The sequence below is a fragment of the Oncorhynchus tshawytscha genome, linkage group LG25 (genome assembly GCF_018296145.1).
Source record: "Oncorhynchus tshawytscha isolate Ot180627B linkage group LG25, Otsh_v2.0, whole genome shotgun sequence".
Taxonomy (NCBI): Eukaryota; Metazoa; Chordata; class Actinopteri; order Salmoniformes; family Salmonidae; genus Oncorhynchus; species Oncorhynchus tshawytscha.
The window spans coordinates 29,123,702-29,142,311 of NC_056453.1; the positions used below are offsets into that span (position 1 = coordinate 29,123,702).

An 18,610-nucleotide genomic window follows, 5' to 3' on the forward strand; every position below is an offset into this window, starting at 1 on the left:
TATATGGAACCCAAATAGATTTGATCCTGTGATGCAGGCCATATGGCAAAGGAAGGGGTGGGGTGGGTGGAACTTAAAAGAACTGCAATAAAAAAACTATGACATTTCCAAGATTCCACTCTATTTCATTCTCCATTTGATCCTCTTTCAAGGTCCCTTTGGCCTTCTGTTCTGCCAAACACAAACTGACACATAGGCTAGAAGATATTGTTCTCATCTTGAATTAGGTCTACTATCTCTTGTCTCTTGTGCAATAATGCAAAACAAGCTGTTGGAAACCATTCTATTATGGTGCATTTCCATTAGAATTAGACAGGGCTTGAACTAATGGCTTGGGACCTCCATAATAAAACATTCAGAAATGTGATATTTTATGAAAGTTAATATGTTGATATTTAATACGTTTATATTTTATTTAAGTTATACTGTATCTTGTCTCAGAATAGACACATCAAGTAATTATGTCATGTTTGAGAGGTAGACTATGGGTAGACGCTGTAGGTTAATGACAGAAAAGACCATGACATCCCTGGGCCCTTGCAATCGTTATAATACTGACAGTTTACACGTGACGCGGAGCGATTACGGGGTAGGCGGGAATGGAGAGCATCTGGTGCGCTCGCGTCTGCACAATGCGCTCCAGCCACTATTTGGAATTTATTGCACTGGCTATCCTTTTGATGGATAGAGCAATGTTTGTTTCTTCCTCCATTCAAACGTACGCTGCATTAATCCACCGAGTCTGTTCCAACAGAAGGACTTAAATGGTTATCATCATCATCTTTGCTGCTCCTACTGTATGTGGTCCTTGGGATTTATTGCTTCAATTTGAAAAGTAGGATAATTCAATGATGTCGATATCGCTGTTGTTCCTGTTCTACCCGTCTGTTTTGCTCTTCTTTGGCTTTGGCTGCCGGTACTCTTCGAGCTTTGTGTGTCCGGGAATCTGCCGGTGTTCCGCCAACACCATAAGATGTAACAACATCACGGAGAAGTCCGTTCCAACGAGCGAAAGGGGTCCAAGACTGTAAGTGATTTATATTACATCTGAGCAGATTAATATTTTGTGGATGGACATGGTAACAATAATTTACATAATATTGGTGCGCATTTACACACTGGTCAAATCAATTGGAACCAGAGAGCATGCATGCAAATACAATGTTAAATTAGTTAACTTTTTTTAAATGAAAGATGAATCATGTATGGTGGTGTTTTAAAAAGCACAAGTGCTCAATTCTATTATTACTTGCCTTGATAGACTACTATTGGTGTTACTTTCAGAAAATGTATCCTAAAATTGATCAATTACATAGGTTTACGGGGCGACAGGTAGCCCAATGGTTAGAGTGTTGGGCCAGTAACCGGTAGGTTTCTAGATCGAATCACCGAGTTGACAAAGTCTAAAATCTGTCGTGCTTCCCCTGAACAAGGGGAGCTGTTCCCGGGCCGTCATCGTAAATAACCATTTGTTCTTAACGGACTTGCCTAGTTAAATATATTTAAACTTTTCCATTGGGTACACTGTGGATGCACAGGATGTTCCAAAGCCTTCTAAATCTACGGATAAGTGCTCTCTATGCATTTGAAAAATCCCAGCAACATGTATTTTTTTTGCTTTATACCCAAGAAGCTCTAGCTTCAGATACCTTCCTCCAGTCCTGAGAGGCTGACTACTCTAGCTACTGAATTGATATAATGCTCCGGATACCTTCCTCTAGTCCTAAGAGGCTGACTAAGAGAAGTTATGTTCTGCTGTTTCATCCTCAAATCCCGAGGCTCTAAAACACTATGTGGCCAACGTTGTGAATTTTTTATTACTTGATTTGGACATGACTAAATGCAGATGTTCTATTCAATTCTACTCAATTTGAAACATACTAGCCTGTGTGTGTGTGTGTGTGTGTGTGTGTGTGTGTGTGTGTGTGTGTGTGTGTGTGTGTGTGTGTGTGTGTGTGTGTGTGTGTGTGTGTGTGTGTGTGTGTGTGTGTGTGTGTGTGTGTGTGTGTGTGTGGAGAGAGGTTCAAAGTTGTAAATGAGTTCAAAGCAAATCTCTCTTGGCAGAGTATAGTGGCCATCTCCTGCAGTCAAGTTTCCATTAAAGGGATAGCTCACTTTTCTGAAGTCTAGTTTAGGATTGCTACACGCTGCAAAATTGTGAGCCAGATGATTCTTGAAATTGTTAAATAACGAGTTAATGGATTTAAAAATGTTTCAGAGTACACAACAACACCCTATAGAGAAGTCGAAAATAAGCTGAACATCAAAAGTGAACTAACCCTTTAAAGCTGTCTGTCTGTAAGCCACATTTTGGCAGGCAGACTGTTTATAAAACCTCTATAAGTCTTCTCCTAGATAATTTTCTGAGGTCATTTTTACACAGCAAATTCTCCAGTGTTAAATCAACACTGACAGTGGTAAATGTAACATCTAGTTAGTGTAAAGCCTTTTTTTCTTTTTTTCTTGCCTGTCAAGTGAATTGTAAAGTTACCACCCATGACTGTATTTGTTAGGGACAGTGACATAGTTGTTGTGTTCATAAATGTTCAGTCCTATGGCCTTCACCAAGTGAGATACTCAGCTAATATGTTAACAATAAAATGTCATTATTCAACACAATAACTAATATTTAATAAGGTATTTTGAGGGCCAAGTTTTACCCCAATACAGTGACCTGAAACTCATGTTTTTCAGGCCTGCAAGTCACAAAAAGTGACTTGCAGGCTTGCAAAGCGATGGGTAATTCTTATTGGAATCCAGCCAGAGTGGGGATATCCAACATTTTGAATTTTTATTCCCCTGCAGCCTGCATTCAGAACGACTGCAGGTTTGGGAAACCTAAGACATGAGACTACCTAAGACATCTAAACTGGAACAACCATTTCAGTAATGGGTGCAATAAGTCCAAGTAACAGATTGGATTAGTTTAGAAAAAAGTATGTTATTTATATTTAAGTAGCATAATATTAATCAATGTACATGCAAAAAAATAGATATTGAAACAAACCATTTAAAAAAATCAACCTGCAGTATAGCCTTCTGGGAAATATGATAATGATGGGCGTGATTTTGGTTTAACACTGGTTATTAACGCCAACACTGTTTTTTTTTTGATCCAATACGTTTTAATTTAACACTTACATCATTCATTTATCACTAGTATGAAAATGTTAACTGAATCTTTTCCAGGCAGTCTTCGCAAATGACAATGTTGTACCTTTAAGAGGCTAAAGCCACAAAAGACCTAATGGAATGGCATGGTATCAGTTATCTGTTGTTGATTTTTCAATCTAACATTTCTAGTGTTGATTCAGGAGAAAACTATGTTTTTTGTTCCCAAATCCTAATTAAATTTTATTGGTTCCAAACACGTGTTTAGCAGATGTTATTGCGAGTGTAGCAAAATGATTGTGCTTCTAGCTCCGACAGTGAGGTAATATCTAACAAGTAATATCTAACAATTACACAACATATACCCAATACACACAAATCTAGTTAAGGAATGGAATTAAGAATATAAAAATATATGGACTAGCAATGTCAGAGTGGCATAGAATAAGATACAGCAGAATAGTATTAGGATACAGTATATACATATGAGATGGGTAATGCAAGATTTGTAGACATTATTAAAGTGACTAGTGTTCCATTTATTAAAGTCTATGTATATAGGAAACAGCATCTATGTAGTATTGATGGCTATTTAACAGTCTGATGGCCTTGAGATAGAAGCTGTTTTTCAGTCTCTCGGTCCCAGCTTTGATGCACCTGTACTGACCTCGCCTTCTGGAGGATAGGGTGAACAGGCAGTGGCTCGTGTGGTTGTTGTCCTTGATCATCTTTTTGGCCTTCCTGTGACATCGGGTGCTATAGGTGTCCTGGAGGGCAGGTAGTTTGCCCCCGGTGATGCATTGGGGAGACCGCAATACCCTCTGGAGAGCCCTGCGTTTGCGGGCGGTGCAGTTGCTGTACCAAGCGGTGATACTGCCTGACAGGATCCTCTCGATTGTGAATCAGTAAACGTCTGTGAGGGTTTTAGGTGCCAAGCCAAATTTCTTCATCCTCCTGAGGTTGAAAAGGCGCTGTTGCGCCTTCTTCCCCACACTGTCTGTGTGAGTGAATAATTTCAGTTTGCCAGTGTTGTGTACACCGAGGAACTTGAAGCTTTCCACCTTCTCCACTGCTGTCTGGTCATTGTTGGTAATCAAGCCTACTACTGTTGTCTCATCTGCAAACTTGATGATTGAGTTGGAGGTGTGCTTGGCCACGCAGGCATGGGTGAACAGGGAGTACGGGAGGGAACTGAGCACACACCCTTGTGGAGCCCCAGTGTTGAGGATCAGTGAAGTGGAGGTGATGTTTCAAACCTTCACCACCCGGGGGCGGCCCGTCCGGATGTCCAGGACCCAGTTGCACAGGGTGGGGTTCAGTCCCAGGGTCTCGAGCTTAATGATGAGCTTGGAGGGTACTATGGTGTTGAATACTGAGCTATAGTCTATGAACAGCATTCTTACATATGTATTCCTCTTGTCCAGATGGGATAGGGCAGTGTGCAGTGTGATGGCAATTGCATTGTCTGTGGATCTATTGTGGTGGTAAGCAAATGTAGATTTTAATAGTTACAATAGGTACAACATCTCCTATACACTTCCTGTTAAACTCTGTCACTGAATCAGAGTGTATTTGTCAATGTTTTTCTCGGAATCTACCCGGAACATATCCAAGTCCGTCTGATCAAAACAATCTTGAAGCGTGGGTTCCGATTGGTCAGACCAGTGTTGACTAGTCCTTAGCACTGGTACTTCCTGTTTGAGTTTCTGCCTATAGGAAGGGAGGAGCAAAATGAAGTTGTGGTTAGATTTGTCAAAAGGAGAGCGGGGGAGGGTCTTATAGGCATCCCTGAAGTTGGAGTAACAGTGGTCGACTGTTTTGGCAGCGCAAGTACTGCAGTCGATATATTGGTAGAACTTCTGTATTGTTTTTCTCAAATTTGCTTTGTTAAAATCCCCAGCTACAATAAATGCAGCCTCAGGATATGTCGTTTACAGTTTGCATAAAGTCCAGTGGAGTTCTTTTCACGAGATGTCACAGGCCCTGCAAACAGAAATGACTTGTTAGGAAGTCACCGGAACTTCAAAAAAACAGTCACAGTGTTTTCAACTTACATATTTGACAGACTTCAACTATGTTTACTTACATAGTCATTATTATTCAACATGTGCTCACCTGGGATTTGAACTCACAACCTTTTGGTTCACGGCATTCTTCCTGCTACACCACCATGTCTGTGTCTGTGACTGATTTCACCTGTATTCCTACACTTTGGACATCCAAGTAAACCTCAACTTTGTATAATACACAAAAAAAATCTTTATCATAGTGATTCAGGAGTAACATTAAAGCAGGAAAATATGCCCCACCAACATTAGACAACTATACAGGAAACCCTCAAATTGCTGAAATAAGTAAATTAAATTAATGATGCAAGAATAGCCAGAAAAAAGACACGCTCCTGAACTTTGCCGACTAGTAAGTATTTTTTTAACCTCCTGTTTTCTGGCTGGATGTGTCTGTGTAGTTCGTACATGCATAATCTACAAGCAGAATTACCGTGTTACTTCAATTAGCCACAAAATCCCTAGTTTGAAAGTGACTGTTTTTCTGAAAGGTGTGATGCATCATTTTCCCAAAATGTTCACCCTCGTGAACCAGACTCCTAGCAATTAGAGTTCAATCAATCAGCTTCAGCCCCTCGCCATTTGAGTGACAGCTACCAAGATATACACACAGCAGAGTGAGAGAGAGAGCAATGACATGGTGCACATATCTGGACATATGTGACGTAGTATGCAATTGTCGGGGATCACTTTTGGCTCGAGTGCTGCTTTCAGAACTACTGGCCAAAGAGTATACAAAAGTACCGGACAATCTCCTTAACTGATAGCAGCGCAGACGGCACTCTTTTGCTAAGTGCAGAGATGTATTATAGGTAATGACTCTGTAGTGGACTTTGGAGAATGCTACAGACTTTTTGGAGCAGCAGACATATAAGTGTACCCCTAACTCCAGAGGTTGTGATATCAAATCCCGCTATGGTCATATTGAAAAGTCAGTACTATGTCGTCATTGATTAAAGCTTTTTACACTATTTTAGCTGAACAGTTCAAAATCGCCATACCATTTACCATTTATCTAAAAAAAAACATACCATTTAATTATTTCCCTTGCGAAAAAAAAACTTGAAATTCACAATGTGAAAACATGTGAAAACAAAAGAGACACATGTGAGGTCAGATGTTCACATGTATTACATTTAGAGATCACATGTTAACATGTTTTCACTTCACATGTGGAATTGCAAGTTCACATGTGAAAATCAAAACATGTGAAAATCAAAACATGTGAAAATCACATTTGCTGTTCCACATGTAAGAAACTAACTCTCACATGTGGAAATGCATTTTTACATATGGTAAATATTCAAATATGAAAATTGATTTCGCAGTTTTACATGTAAGAAACTTTCAAATGTTGTCATATGTGTAGGTTCATGGTATCATGTTGAAATTTTGCGTCCCCATGTTGTCACATTTATTTCACGATGTCAAATGTTTTCACATGTGTAGTTTCATGTTATCACATTTCTTTTTTTTTACATGTTGTCACTTTATCACATTAACTTCACATGTGAAACACTTGTGATCACATATGAAATTCATTTGGTTTTCATGTCCCTGACATCACTTGCTCAAATTCTAACCAACTGTTGAGTTCTGAATAAAATAATATATACAACAATTTTGGGAAATTGATCCGCGGGCCTACAAAAGTGGGGGTTGTCTGTTTATATCTTCCAAACCACAGAGTTACATTAAAGTGAACTAATCGGCCATTCCATTTGAGTGGCTCTGTCCTCCATTTCTTATTCTGCTGTCACGATGGGCCTCGTATGAGGTTACATTAGCTGGTGGTTACGTTAGCTGGTGTTTGGACATCTGTATTAGCTCGGCTTTATGAGGAGGTCTGTCAATGTGGCTTTTGTAAATCGAGAGATTGTCCAAACACTCTGACACACTAATTGTAACGATCGTCTGTGGTGGAAGAAGCTGAGGACCAAAGCGCAGCGTGGTAAGTGTTCATATTTTTTTATAAAATAACTGAACACTGAACAAAACAATAAACGACAAACGAACAGTCCCGTAAGGTGAATGGAAAAAACACTAAACAGGTAATAATCACCCACAAAACACAGGTGGGAAAAGGCTACCTAAGTATGATTCTCAATCAGAGACAACGAACGACACCTGCCTCTGATTGAGAACCATACCAGGTCAAACACAAAAACACAACATAGAAAAAGGAACATAGACTACCCACCCCAACTCACGCCCTGACCAAACTAAAACAAAGACATAATAAAGGAACTAAGGTCAGAACGTGACAGTACCCCCCAGCCAAAGGTGCGTACTCCGGTCGTAAAACCTAAACCTATAGGGGATGGTCTGGGTGGGCATCTGTCCGCGGTGGCGGCGCTGGCGCGGGGCGTGGACCCCACTCCACCATAGTCTCGGCCCACTTAAGTGGCACCTTGGGAGCGGCGACTGGGGACTCTTGCCGCGGGTCCCGAATGGACGGGAGATTCCGGCAGCACCGGACAGGCGGGAGACTCAGGCAGCTCCGGAGTGAAGGGCGATTCCGGCAGCACAGGAGTGAAAGGCGGCTCTGGCAGCTCCTGACTGACGGACGGCTCTGGCAGCTCCTGACTGACGGACGGCTCTGGCAGCTCCTGACTGACGGGTGGCTCTGGCAGCTCCTGACTGACGGGCGGCTCTGGCAGCTCCTTACTGACGGGCGGCTCTGGTAGCTCAGGACAGACGGGCGGCTCTGGCAGCTCACGACAAAGGGGCGGCTCTGGCAGCTCAGGACAGACGGGCGGCGCTGGCAGCTCAGGACAGACGGGAGACTCTGGCAGCGCTGGACAGGAGGGAGACTCTGGCAGCACTGGACAGGAGGAAGACTCTGGCAGCACTGGACAGGCAGGAGCAACTGGAGGAAGGAGACGGAGAGACACCGGAGGCCTGGTGCGTGGAGGTGGCTCCGAATGGACCGGACCGTGGAGGCGCACTGGAGGTCTCGAGCACTGAGCCTGCAAACCTTTCCTGGCTGGATACTCCCCGTAGCCCGGCCAGTGCGGCAGGGTGGAACAGACCGCACTGGGCTGTGCTGGCGAACCGGGGACACCGTGCGTAGGGCTGGTGCCATATACCCCGGGCCGAGGAGACACACTGGAGACCAGATGCGCTGAGCCGGCTTCATAGCACCTGGCTCGATGCCCACTCTAGCCCAGCCGATACGAGGCACTGCGATGTAGTGCACCGGGCTATGCCTGCGCACTGGGGACACCGTGCGCCTCACGGCATAACACGGTGCCTGCCCGGTCCACCTCTCTCCACGGTAAGCACGGGGAGTTGGCTCAGGTCTTCTACCTGACTTAGCCACACTCCCCTCTCCCCCCAATACATTTTTGGGGCTGCATCTCGTCCCTGTTGCACTGCCGTGCCAACTCCTCAAAATGCCGCCGCAGATTATCTCTCAACCCCAACAGAGGAGGAGAGATCTAGGGGTTTGAAGATGTGGGGGTTTTATGACCCGTCACGACCATGGTAAATCTTAGGCCACAGACAACATTCCTGTGTCCTCACACTATAGAGAACCAACCTCAGAACATTAAACATGCAATAAAGGGACTTTGGAACAATGGTTTCCGTCAGCCACAATGGTGGTCATGACGATAGATGGAATATGAAAACCTATGTCATTTTTGTTTTGTTATTAAAGGTTAATAGATGACATTATTACGAAAACATTGTAACTGTTTTGGTAAAGATGAAATGTGAGAATTGCCCTAAAGGCGATTACGCCCACTTCTGACCCGAGGGTATAAGACATGTGAGTGAATAATTAACAGATCAGACTAAGTGACCCAAGCTGCAGCCAAGGTCAAAAAAGTCAACGAACCCAAAATGCAACACAAGGTTGAAAACAAAGAAATATTTTTTCTATCCAAGCTACGGATGAGTAGCTGTGTCTAAGCGGGTGAATTCAAGCCGGACCACGTAGCCTCCACTCTCCATCGAATCGTGGCATCTACACTGCTTCATTCCTTTGCTGTGAGCTCTGAGCTACAGAGCTGTCTGTCCTCAGAAGACCCCTTCCAGAGCAAGGGCGAGGATACAGACCACTAAGCCAAAAGGACACTGACATTGTGAGGACAACCAGAGAGTTGCGCTGGAGAAGTGCGTCATTGAGAAGCCTAAACGACCCACGCGGAGTTTCCCATCTGAGACGTAATTACATCATTATATTCTGACCCATAACAGCGGCAGTTTAGGGCAAAGCTAGGGTTAAGCATAGCTGACAAATGCACCCAAATTTATATTTCTCTCGTGTACTTTCTCTTTTTCTCTCTCTTTTAAATCCCCATTTTGGGTAACACACGCCATAGTGTGTTGGCCCGTTATACTAAGTTCTAATCAATAGCCTAGAATGTGTTTTTGTGTATGTTTATCTTTTATCATCATTTTAGCTTTCTAGTAAATAAATACTCAACTAAGATTGGTGTGGTACGAACTCATTGGTGAGACCCGGGTCCGTGCAGATTCCCGGATTATGCGACGTTCAGAATGAGACTTTAGAGGAAACTGATTAATTAGCGACTGTTGTAAAATCGATATTCTGATATTCTTTGAGTTAATTTGGGAAATAAAAACTCAATAAAACTAATTTTCCCATGGTGCCCCAGGTTAATGAGTTAATAATGGTTTGATTCAGTTAATCACGCAATTAGAAACCTTTAATCATTCGATGAGCAACAGTCGTCACATTAACTAATGCAACGTCTTGACACTTCTGTTCGACTAGATGATTAGCAGTTCCATATTGCATTAGATTTTACACTGTTCATACTAATGTCAGTTTGACTATAGATTAGAATTTATGGACAAAGACCTTAAAATAAATCCGATTTTTTATATAATTAGCTTTTTTAATATAAAACTTTGGAGTTATTGGAGATGTATCATAAACCGTTGAATAGTGTATTTATGTAGTTATTGAAAGTGTAACATTATCTGCGAAACATTTTCTTCTGTTACTTTGAAAATAATCTCTGTGTCACACCCTGATCTGTTTCACCTGTCTTTGTGATTGTCTCCACGCCCCTCCAGGTGTCGCCCATCTTCCCCATTATCCCCTGTGCATTTATACCGGTGTTCTCTGATTGTCTGTTGCCAGTTCATCATGTCTGTCAAGTCAACCAGCGTTTCTGTATCAGCTCTTGCTTTTCCCCCCCATCTCTCTTTTCTTGCCTGATCTCGATTCCCTCATCGCTTTGACCATCCAAATCGATGTCCGACTACAGGAACGATGGAGGGATATGAAATTCGACTTCGTTCGCACGTCCAGGGATTCCACCTTGCATCCGAGTTTACTTGAATTTCAGAGATCAGTGACCTATTTTGAAGCAACACACTCTTTTAACTCCGCACTCCATCATATACTGTATACTGTAACAGTAATGGTAAAACAATTCTGTCATGTAACTCATTTTTCAATATACGCTTTGATGACGGGACTATTGGAGAACCAAACCCAGGACATAATACATAAACTATTTTGTTTGGTGTTTGGTGGTATAGTCATGTGTGCTATAGTTCTGCTGTCTAACCCATGACCTTTACCCCCAGATCACATTTCTGCTGTCCTGCACGCATCACAAACAGATTATTACATGTGCAGTTTCTATGAGTGAAAACCTTCCCTAAGATTGTTTCTTTGTTGCAATAGTTATCATAATCCTCATTAGCTATACAGTAAATATAGTTAAAATAATGTACACTACCGTTCAAAAGTTTGAGGTCACTTAGAAATGCCTATGTTTGGAAAAAAAGCAATTTTTTTCTCAAAAAAACCCCATCAAATTGATCAGAAATACAGTGTAGACATCATTAATGTTGTAAATGACTATTGTAGCTGGAAACTGCAGATTTTTTATGGAATATCTACATAGGCGTACAGAGGCCCATTATAAGCAACCATCACTCCTGTGTTCCAATGGCACAGCTAATCCAAGTTTATAATTTTAAAAAGCTAATTGATCATTAGAAAACCCTTTGCAATTATGTTAGCCCAGCTGAAAACTGTTGTCCTGATTAAAGAAGCAATAAAACTGGCCTTCATTAGACTAGTTGAGTAACTGGAGCATCAGCATTTGTGGGTTCGATTACAGGCTCAAAATGGCCAGAAACAAATACATTTCTTCTGAAACTCATCAGTCTATTCTTGTTCTGAGAAATGAAGACTATTCCATGTAAGAAATTGCCAAGAAACTGAAGATGACGTACAACGCTGTGTACTACTCCCTTCACAGAACAGTGCAAACGGGCTCTAACCAGAATAGAAAGAGGAGTGGGAGGCCCCGCTGCACAACTGAGCAAGAGGACAAGTACATTAGTGTCTAGTTAGAGAAACAGACACCTCACAAGTCCTCAACTGGCAGCTTCATTAAATAGTACTTGCAAAACACCAGTCTCAACGTCAACAGTGAAGAGGCGACTCCGGGATGCTGGCCTTCTAGGCAGAGTTGCAAAGAAAATTTGTTTTGTGGGGGGTATGTATCATTTGATTTTCACAACATGCCTACCACTTTGAAGATGCAAAATATTTTTTCATGTGAAACAAACAAGAAATAAGACAAGAAAACAGAAAACTTGAGTGTGCATAACTATTTATCCCCCCAAAGTCAATACTTTGTAGAGCCACTTTTTGCAGCAATTACAGCTGAAAGTATCTGGGGGTATGTCTCTATAAGCTTGGCACGTCTAGCCACTGAGAGTTTTGCCCATTCTTCAAGGAAAACTGCTCCAGCTCCTTCAAGTTGGATGGGTTCCGCTGGTGTACATCAATCTTTAAGTCATCCCACAGATTCTCAAATGGATTAAGGTCTGGGCTTTGACTAGGCCATTCCAAGACATTTAAATGTTTCCCCTTAAACCACCCGGGTGTTGCTTTAGCAGTATGCTTAGGGTCCTTGTCCAGCTGGAAGGTGAACCTCCATCCCAGTCTCAAATCTCTGGAAGACTGAAACAGGTTTCCCTGAAGAATTTAGCGCCATCCAACATGCCTTCAATTTTGACCAGTTTCCCAGTCCCTGCCGATGAAAAACATCACCACAGCATGATGCTGCCACCACCATGCTTCACTGTGGGGATGGTATTCTCAGGGTGATGGGAGGTGTTGGGTTTGTGACGGACATAGCATTTTCCTTGATGGCCAAAAAGCTAAATTTTGTCTCATCAGACCAGAGTACCTTCTTCCATATGTTTGGGGAGTCTCCCACATGCCTTTTGGTGAACACAAAATGTGTTTGCTCAGTTTTTTCTTTAAGCAATGGCTTTTTTTCTGGCCACTCTTCCTTAAAGCCCAGCTCTGGGGGCGTGTACGACTTAAAGTGGTCCTATGGACAGATACTCCAATCTCTGCTGTGGAGCTTTGCAGCTCCTTCAGGGTTATTTTTGGTCTCTTTGTTGCCTCTCTGATTAATTCCCTACTTGCCTGGTCTGTGAGTTTTGGTGGGCGGCCCTCTCTTGGCAGGTTTGTTGCGGTGCCATATTCTTTCCATTTTGTAATAATGGATTTAATTGTGCTCCCTGGGATGTTCGAAGTTTCTGATATTTTTTTATAACCCGACCCTGACTTCTCCATAACTTTGTCCCTGACCTGTAAGGAGAGCTCCTTGGTCTTCATGGTGCTGCTTGCTTGGTGGTGCCCCTTTGCTTAGTGGTGTTGCAGACTCTGGGGCCTTTCAGAACAGGTGTATTTCTACTGAGATCATGTGACAGATCATGTGACACTTAGATTGTACACAGGTGTACTTTATTTAACTAATAATGTGACTTCTGAAGGTAATTGGTTGCACCAGATCTTATTTAGGGGCTTCATAGAAAAGGGGGTGAATACATATGCATACACCACTTTTCTGTTTTTTATTTTTTAGAATTTTATGAAACAAGTCATTTTTTTCATTTCACTTCACCAATTTGTACTATTCTGTGTTTGTCCATGACATGAAATCAAAATAACAATCTATTTAAATTACAGGTTGTAATGCAACAAAACAGTAAAAACGCCAAGGAGGATGAATACCTTTGCAAGGCACTGGATTTAGGGCTTGTTTTTGGTGTGTGTGTGTCTGTGTGTCTGTGTGTGTGTGCGCTTGCGCGTTTGTATGTGTGTGTGTGCTTATGCATGTGTATGGGAGTGTGTGTGTTTACTGAAGAGGACAACTGATATGTGTGTGGCTGTGTGGAAGACCTTGAACAATGTGTTGTTACCAGGACAACTTCAGACAGGGAATTCTTTCAAGAACACACTTCCTTGACTGTTAACAAAATGTCTTATTTGACTTACTAAAAGTAAACACATACTAATGTATTGAATTAAAGTTTGGTTCCTTTTCGATGGTCTGTAAAATAGTTTAAAAGTACAATTTGATATAATATTGTCTTTCTGACTGTTCCCATACTTCTCAGCGTCCTGAAGCATCTGACTATGAGCACTATAGCCAGCCACACCTTTGATGGCCTGAGAAGAGTCCAGCATATGTGAGTATCAAATATCAATCTGGGGTTGATCCATATCAATTCAATTGCTTTTTGACCACACCCCTTTTGGTTATGAATTGTTCAAAATAACCCGTTTTTGCTTGGTGCGTCTTTTAGAGAAATCGGTCAAAGTGTTGCCTTGGAAACTATAGAGACCCTTGCATTCAACAATCTTCTCGACCTCAATGAAATGTGAGTGAGTGTGTTTCCCTCCAGGGGTAGAACATGGATCCTCATAGCAGAGTTTAGTCTGCTTTCTTGTATGGGCTGATCTGTCTTCAAGATGGTGTTCTAGATTTGCAAGTGATGTATGTGACGTTTAGTAATATGTCATTGTAAGTGAGGTATAACTAATATGTCAGCTTGGGTGACATACAGTATAACTAAAATTATTAAATGTCACTATTTTGACTTATCCTACTGAGACCATGTTTTGAATATATTGTAAAGGGACTGGCTGAAATCAAGTGTGTTCTGTATGTCAGATGTGTGCTGTATGTGACCTCATATACATTTTTGTTTCGCAGCTTCATTAAGAACATACGGAGCCTGGTGCACATCGCTCGAAGGACGTTCAACAACCTTCCTAAGCTGCGTTATCTGTGAGAGGCCTTCTGAACTTTAAGAGATACCAGAGACCATACTGTACTATACTATGCCTGTGTCACAAATGGCACCCTATTCCTATTATAGTCCACTACTTTGTATTCCCTTTATAGTGAACTACTTTTGACCAGGACCAGGGCTCTGGTCAGAAGTAGCGCACTATAAAGGGAATAGGCTGCCATTTGGGATGTATCCTATCTCTCTCTGCATAGAGGGCTTGTTCCACTCTAGATGATGCTACCTGTCTGGTTTATTCATTCACATACTTTCTTATACTCTGCTACAATGTACATGTTGACACTTTGACTTCACAATAGTTCATTTCAGTTCAGTAAATCTTTATTGTTCCCAGTGTATACACTGTATGTATAAAACATTATGAACACCTGCTCTTTCCAGGACATAGACTGACCAGGTGAAACCAGGTGAAAGCTATGATCCCTTATTGATGTCACCTGCTAAGTCCACTTCAATCAGTGTAGATGAAGGGGAGAAGACAGGTTAAAGAACCATTTTTAAGCCTTGAGACAATTGAGACATGGATTGTGTACAGTATGTGTGCCATTCAGAGGTTGAATGGACAAGACAAAATATTTAAGTTCCTTTGAATGGAGTATGGTAGTAGGTGCCAGGCGCACTGGTTTGAGGTTGTCAAGAACTGCTGCTGGGTTTTTCATGCTTAACAGTTTCCCGTGTGTATCAAGAATGGTCCACCACCCAAAGCACATCCAGCCAACTTGACACAACTGTGGGAAGCATTGGAGTCAACATGGACCAGCATCCCTGTGGAACACGTTCGACACCTTGTAGTCAATGCCCCAGCAACTCAATATTAGAAAGATTTTCCTAATGTTTTGTACACTCAGTGTATATTGTACATACAAAACATAGAAACCATATGATACAACATACATAAGGGATAGCAAGACCTCGGTAAGGTAGAGCAAATAGGTTATTATTGTGTTATGAAGTAATATAATACAGTCTTGTTATGCATTAACAGGAGTATATCCAACACTGGGATAACAGTGTTTCCTGACATGACTTCTATCCATTCTCTGGAACCTTGGAACCAAAATTTTGTCTTGTAAGTATGTGAATAAAAAAAGGGGTGCTCCAACAACATGAGAAGAGGTGCTGCCTTAAATCCTAGTGGAGTCCATAAGAGGTAGAGATGCCAAAACTCTCCATTAAAACTATTTTTAAATTCAAAATTCATTAAAAACACTGTGACTTTCATCAGACAGAGTCTTGTAATTATGGGTCAGTGACGTTGAAGGACTTGTCGACACTGTTGAAAAGTAAATATAGGCCTAAACAGTATTATACCAACTTATTCAACTTAATGGGAGACCAGATGCTGCTGGAAGTGGTGTTGGAGGGCCAGTATGAGGCACTCTTTCCTCTGGTCTAAAAAAGATCCCAATGCCCCAGGGCAGTGATTGACACTGCCCTGTGTAGGGTGCCGTTTCGGGTGGGTCGTTAAACGGATGTCCTGACTCTCTGAGGTCATTAAAGATCCCATGGCACTTATTGTAAGATTAGGGGTGTTAACCCCGGTGTCCTGGCTAAATTCCCAATCTGGCCCTCAAACCATCACAATCACCTAATAATCCCCAGTTTACAATTGGCTCATTCATCCCCCTCCTCTCCCCTGTAACTATTCCCCAGGTCGTTGCTGTAAATGAGAACGTGTTCTCAGTCAACTTACCTGGTAAAATAACGGATAAATCAAAAATAATCAAAAATGTGTTTTACAGGGATATCTGTGACAACCTCTATCTTCTGTCAATACCAGTAAATGCTTTCGTTGGCATGACAACTGAATATACTGCAATGTAAGTACTGTGTTATTATAATGGCTAGACCTACTTTTTCCAATCCAAAGGAGAATATAGTCCTAAAAGCCTGAAGTGTGAAAATGATATTGCTTTACTGAATGACATTTAAAGTCACTAACTCTCATTATTGCCTACTCAGGATCTGGGATCTAGGCCTTAATGCCAATGGTGTTAACATTGTTTTCTCTCTATTCCAGGAACCTGTTCAACAATGGCATTAGAGAAATACAAGACTATGCCTTTAATGGGACCAAGATAAATAAATTGTAGTATTTCCTATACTTTTAACATTTCAACTTATTTTTTTACAATGATAGCAAATGGCTAAATAAACCTGTATCAATAAACAATGCTATTTACTTTGTTTTATGTGTTCTCAGGGTTTTGAAGAATAACCGAAACCTCCAAGTGATTCATCGGGAAGCTTTTAAAGGAGCAGTGGGCCCTAGGATACTGTAAGCGACACGCTTTAAGACTATCAATATTTGGTCTTTATTCTATGTTTCCTTTATTTAGTCAGGTTATCACAAGACTATATGAAGTCATGGTAACCTTCCCACAGCTGCAGGGATCAACTACCCATACTAGAAAGGCATGCAGTACACACACTGTAAGTCACTTTAGAAGTCGAAAATCTATCTAATGCATGCACTTCTGCTTCTAGCTCCATTGGAATTTGTACAGTAACAGTCAAAAGTTTGGACACACATACTCATTCAAGGGTTTTTCTTTATTTTACTATTTTCTACATTGTAGAATAAAAACATCAAAACTATGAAATAGCACATATGGAATCATGCAGTAACCAAAAAAAGTGTTATATTTTATATTTGAGATTCTTCAAAGTAGCCACCCTTTGCCTTCATCCTAGCTGGAGGGGTGCTCTCATCTTATCTACCAACATAGACAGGGCTCTAACTCCTCTAGCTCCACAATGAAATAGGGTGCAGGCTAGGCAGCAGGCTGTTAGCCAGCCTGCCAGCATAGTGGAGTCTGCCACTAGCACAGTCAGTGTAGTCAGCTCAGCTATCCCCATTGAGACCGTGTCTGTGCCTCGACCTAGGTTGGGCAAAACTAAACATGGCGGTGTTCGCCTTAGCAATCTCACTAGGATAAAGACCTCCTCCATTCCTGTCATTACTGAAAGAGATCATGATACCCCACATCTCAAAATAGGGCTACTTCATGTTAGATCCCTTACTTCAAAGGCAATTATAGTCAATGAACTAATCACTGATCATCATCTTGACGTGATTGGCCTGACTGAAAAATGGCTTAAGCCTGATGAATTTACTGTGTTAAATGAGGCCTCACCTCCTGGCTACACTAGTGACCATGCATCCCGCAAAGGCGGAGGTGGTGCTAACATTTAGGATAGCAAATTTCAATTTACAAAAAAAAAAGACGTTTTCGTCTTTTGAGCTTCTAGTCATGAAATCTATGCAACCTCAATCACTTTTTATAGCTACTGTTTACAGGCCTCCTGGGCCATATACAGCGTTCCTCATTGAGTTCCCTGAATTCCTATCGGACCTTGTAGGCATAGCAGATAATATTCTAATCTTTGGTGACTGTAATATTCACATGGAAAAGTCCACAGACCCACTCCAAAAGGCTTTCGGAGCCATCATTGATTCAGTGGGTTTTGTCCAACATGTCTCTGGACCTACTCACTGTCACAGTCATACTCTGGACCTAGTTTTGTCCCATGGAATAAATGTTGTGGATCTTAATGTTTTTCCTCATAATCCTGGACTATCGGACCACCATTTTATTACGTTTGCAATTGCAACAAATAATCTGCTCAGACCCCAACCAAGGAACATCAAAAGTCGTGCTATAAATTCACAGACAACACAAAGATTCCTTGATGTCCTTCCAGACTCCCTCTGCCTACCCAAGGATGTCAGTTAACCACCTAACTGAGGCACTCAATTTAACCTTGCGCAATACCCTAGATGCAGTTGCACCCCTAAAAACTAAAAACATTTCTCATAAGAAACTAGCTCCCTGGTATACAGAAAATACCCGAGCTCTGAAGCAAGCTTCCAGAAAATTGGAACGGAAATGGCGCTACACCAAACTGGAAGTCTTCCAACTAGCTTGGAAAGACAGTACCGTGCAGTATCGAAGAGCCCTTACTGCTGCTCGATCATCCCATTTTTCCACAATCCGAAATTCCTTTTTGATACTGTCGCAAAGCTAACTAAAAAGCAGCATTCCCCAAGAGAGGATGGCTTTCACTTCAGCAGTAATAAATTCATGAACTTCTTTGAGGAAAAGATCATGATTATTAGAAAGCAAATTACAGACTCCTCTTTAAATCTGCTTATTCCTTCAAAGCTCAGTTGTCCTGAGTCTGCACAACTCTACCAGGACCTAGGATCAAGAGAGACACTCAAGTGTTTTAGTACTATATCTCTTGACACAATGATGAAAATAATCATGGCCTCTAAACCTTCAAGCTGCATACTGGACCCTATTCCAACTAAACTACTGAAA

At 41.6% G+C, this 18,610-nt stretch overlaps 1 protein-coding gene across 2 annotated transcripts in view; it reads left to right on the forward strand.

Annotated features, from left to right (window-relative positions):
- Nucleotides 1-600: 600 nt before the first annotated feature.
- Nucleotides 601-18,610, forward strand: part of lhcgr (luteinizing hormone/choriogonadotropin receptor) — a 30,749-nt gene continuing 12,739 nt past the window's right edge. Inside the window, exons 1-9 of one of the 2 annotated variants that reach the window (XM_042306208.1) lie at nt 601-1,027; nt 13,590-13,661; nt 13,779-13,853; nt 14,189-14,263; nt 15,271-15,354; nt 16,028-16,105; nt 16,306-16,374; nt 16,489-16,563; nt 16,671-16,718. In XM_042306208.1, the coding sequence (XP_042162142.1) occupies nt 849-1,027; nt 13,590-13,661; nt 13,779-13,853; nt 14,189-14,263; nt 15,271-15,354; nt 16,028-16,105; nt 16,306-16,374; nt 16,489-16,563; nt 16,671-16,718 (755 nt within the window). In that variant the 5' untranslated portion in view covers nt 601-848. The remainder of the gene's footprint in view (nt 1,028-13,589; nt 13,662-13,778; nt 13,854-14,188; nt 14,264-15,270; nt 15,355-16,027; nt 16,106-16,305; nt 16,375-16,488; nt 16,564-16,670; nt 16,719-18,610) is intronic. The other variant, XM_024388220.2, reaches the window with a different exon arrangement.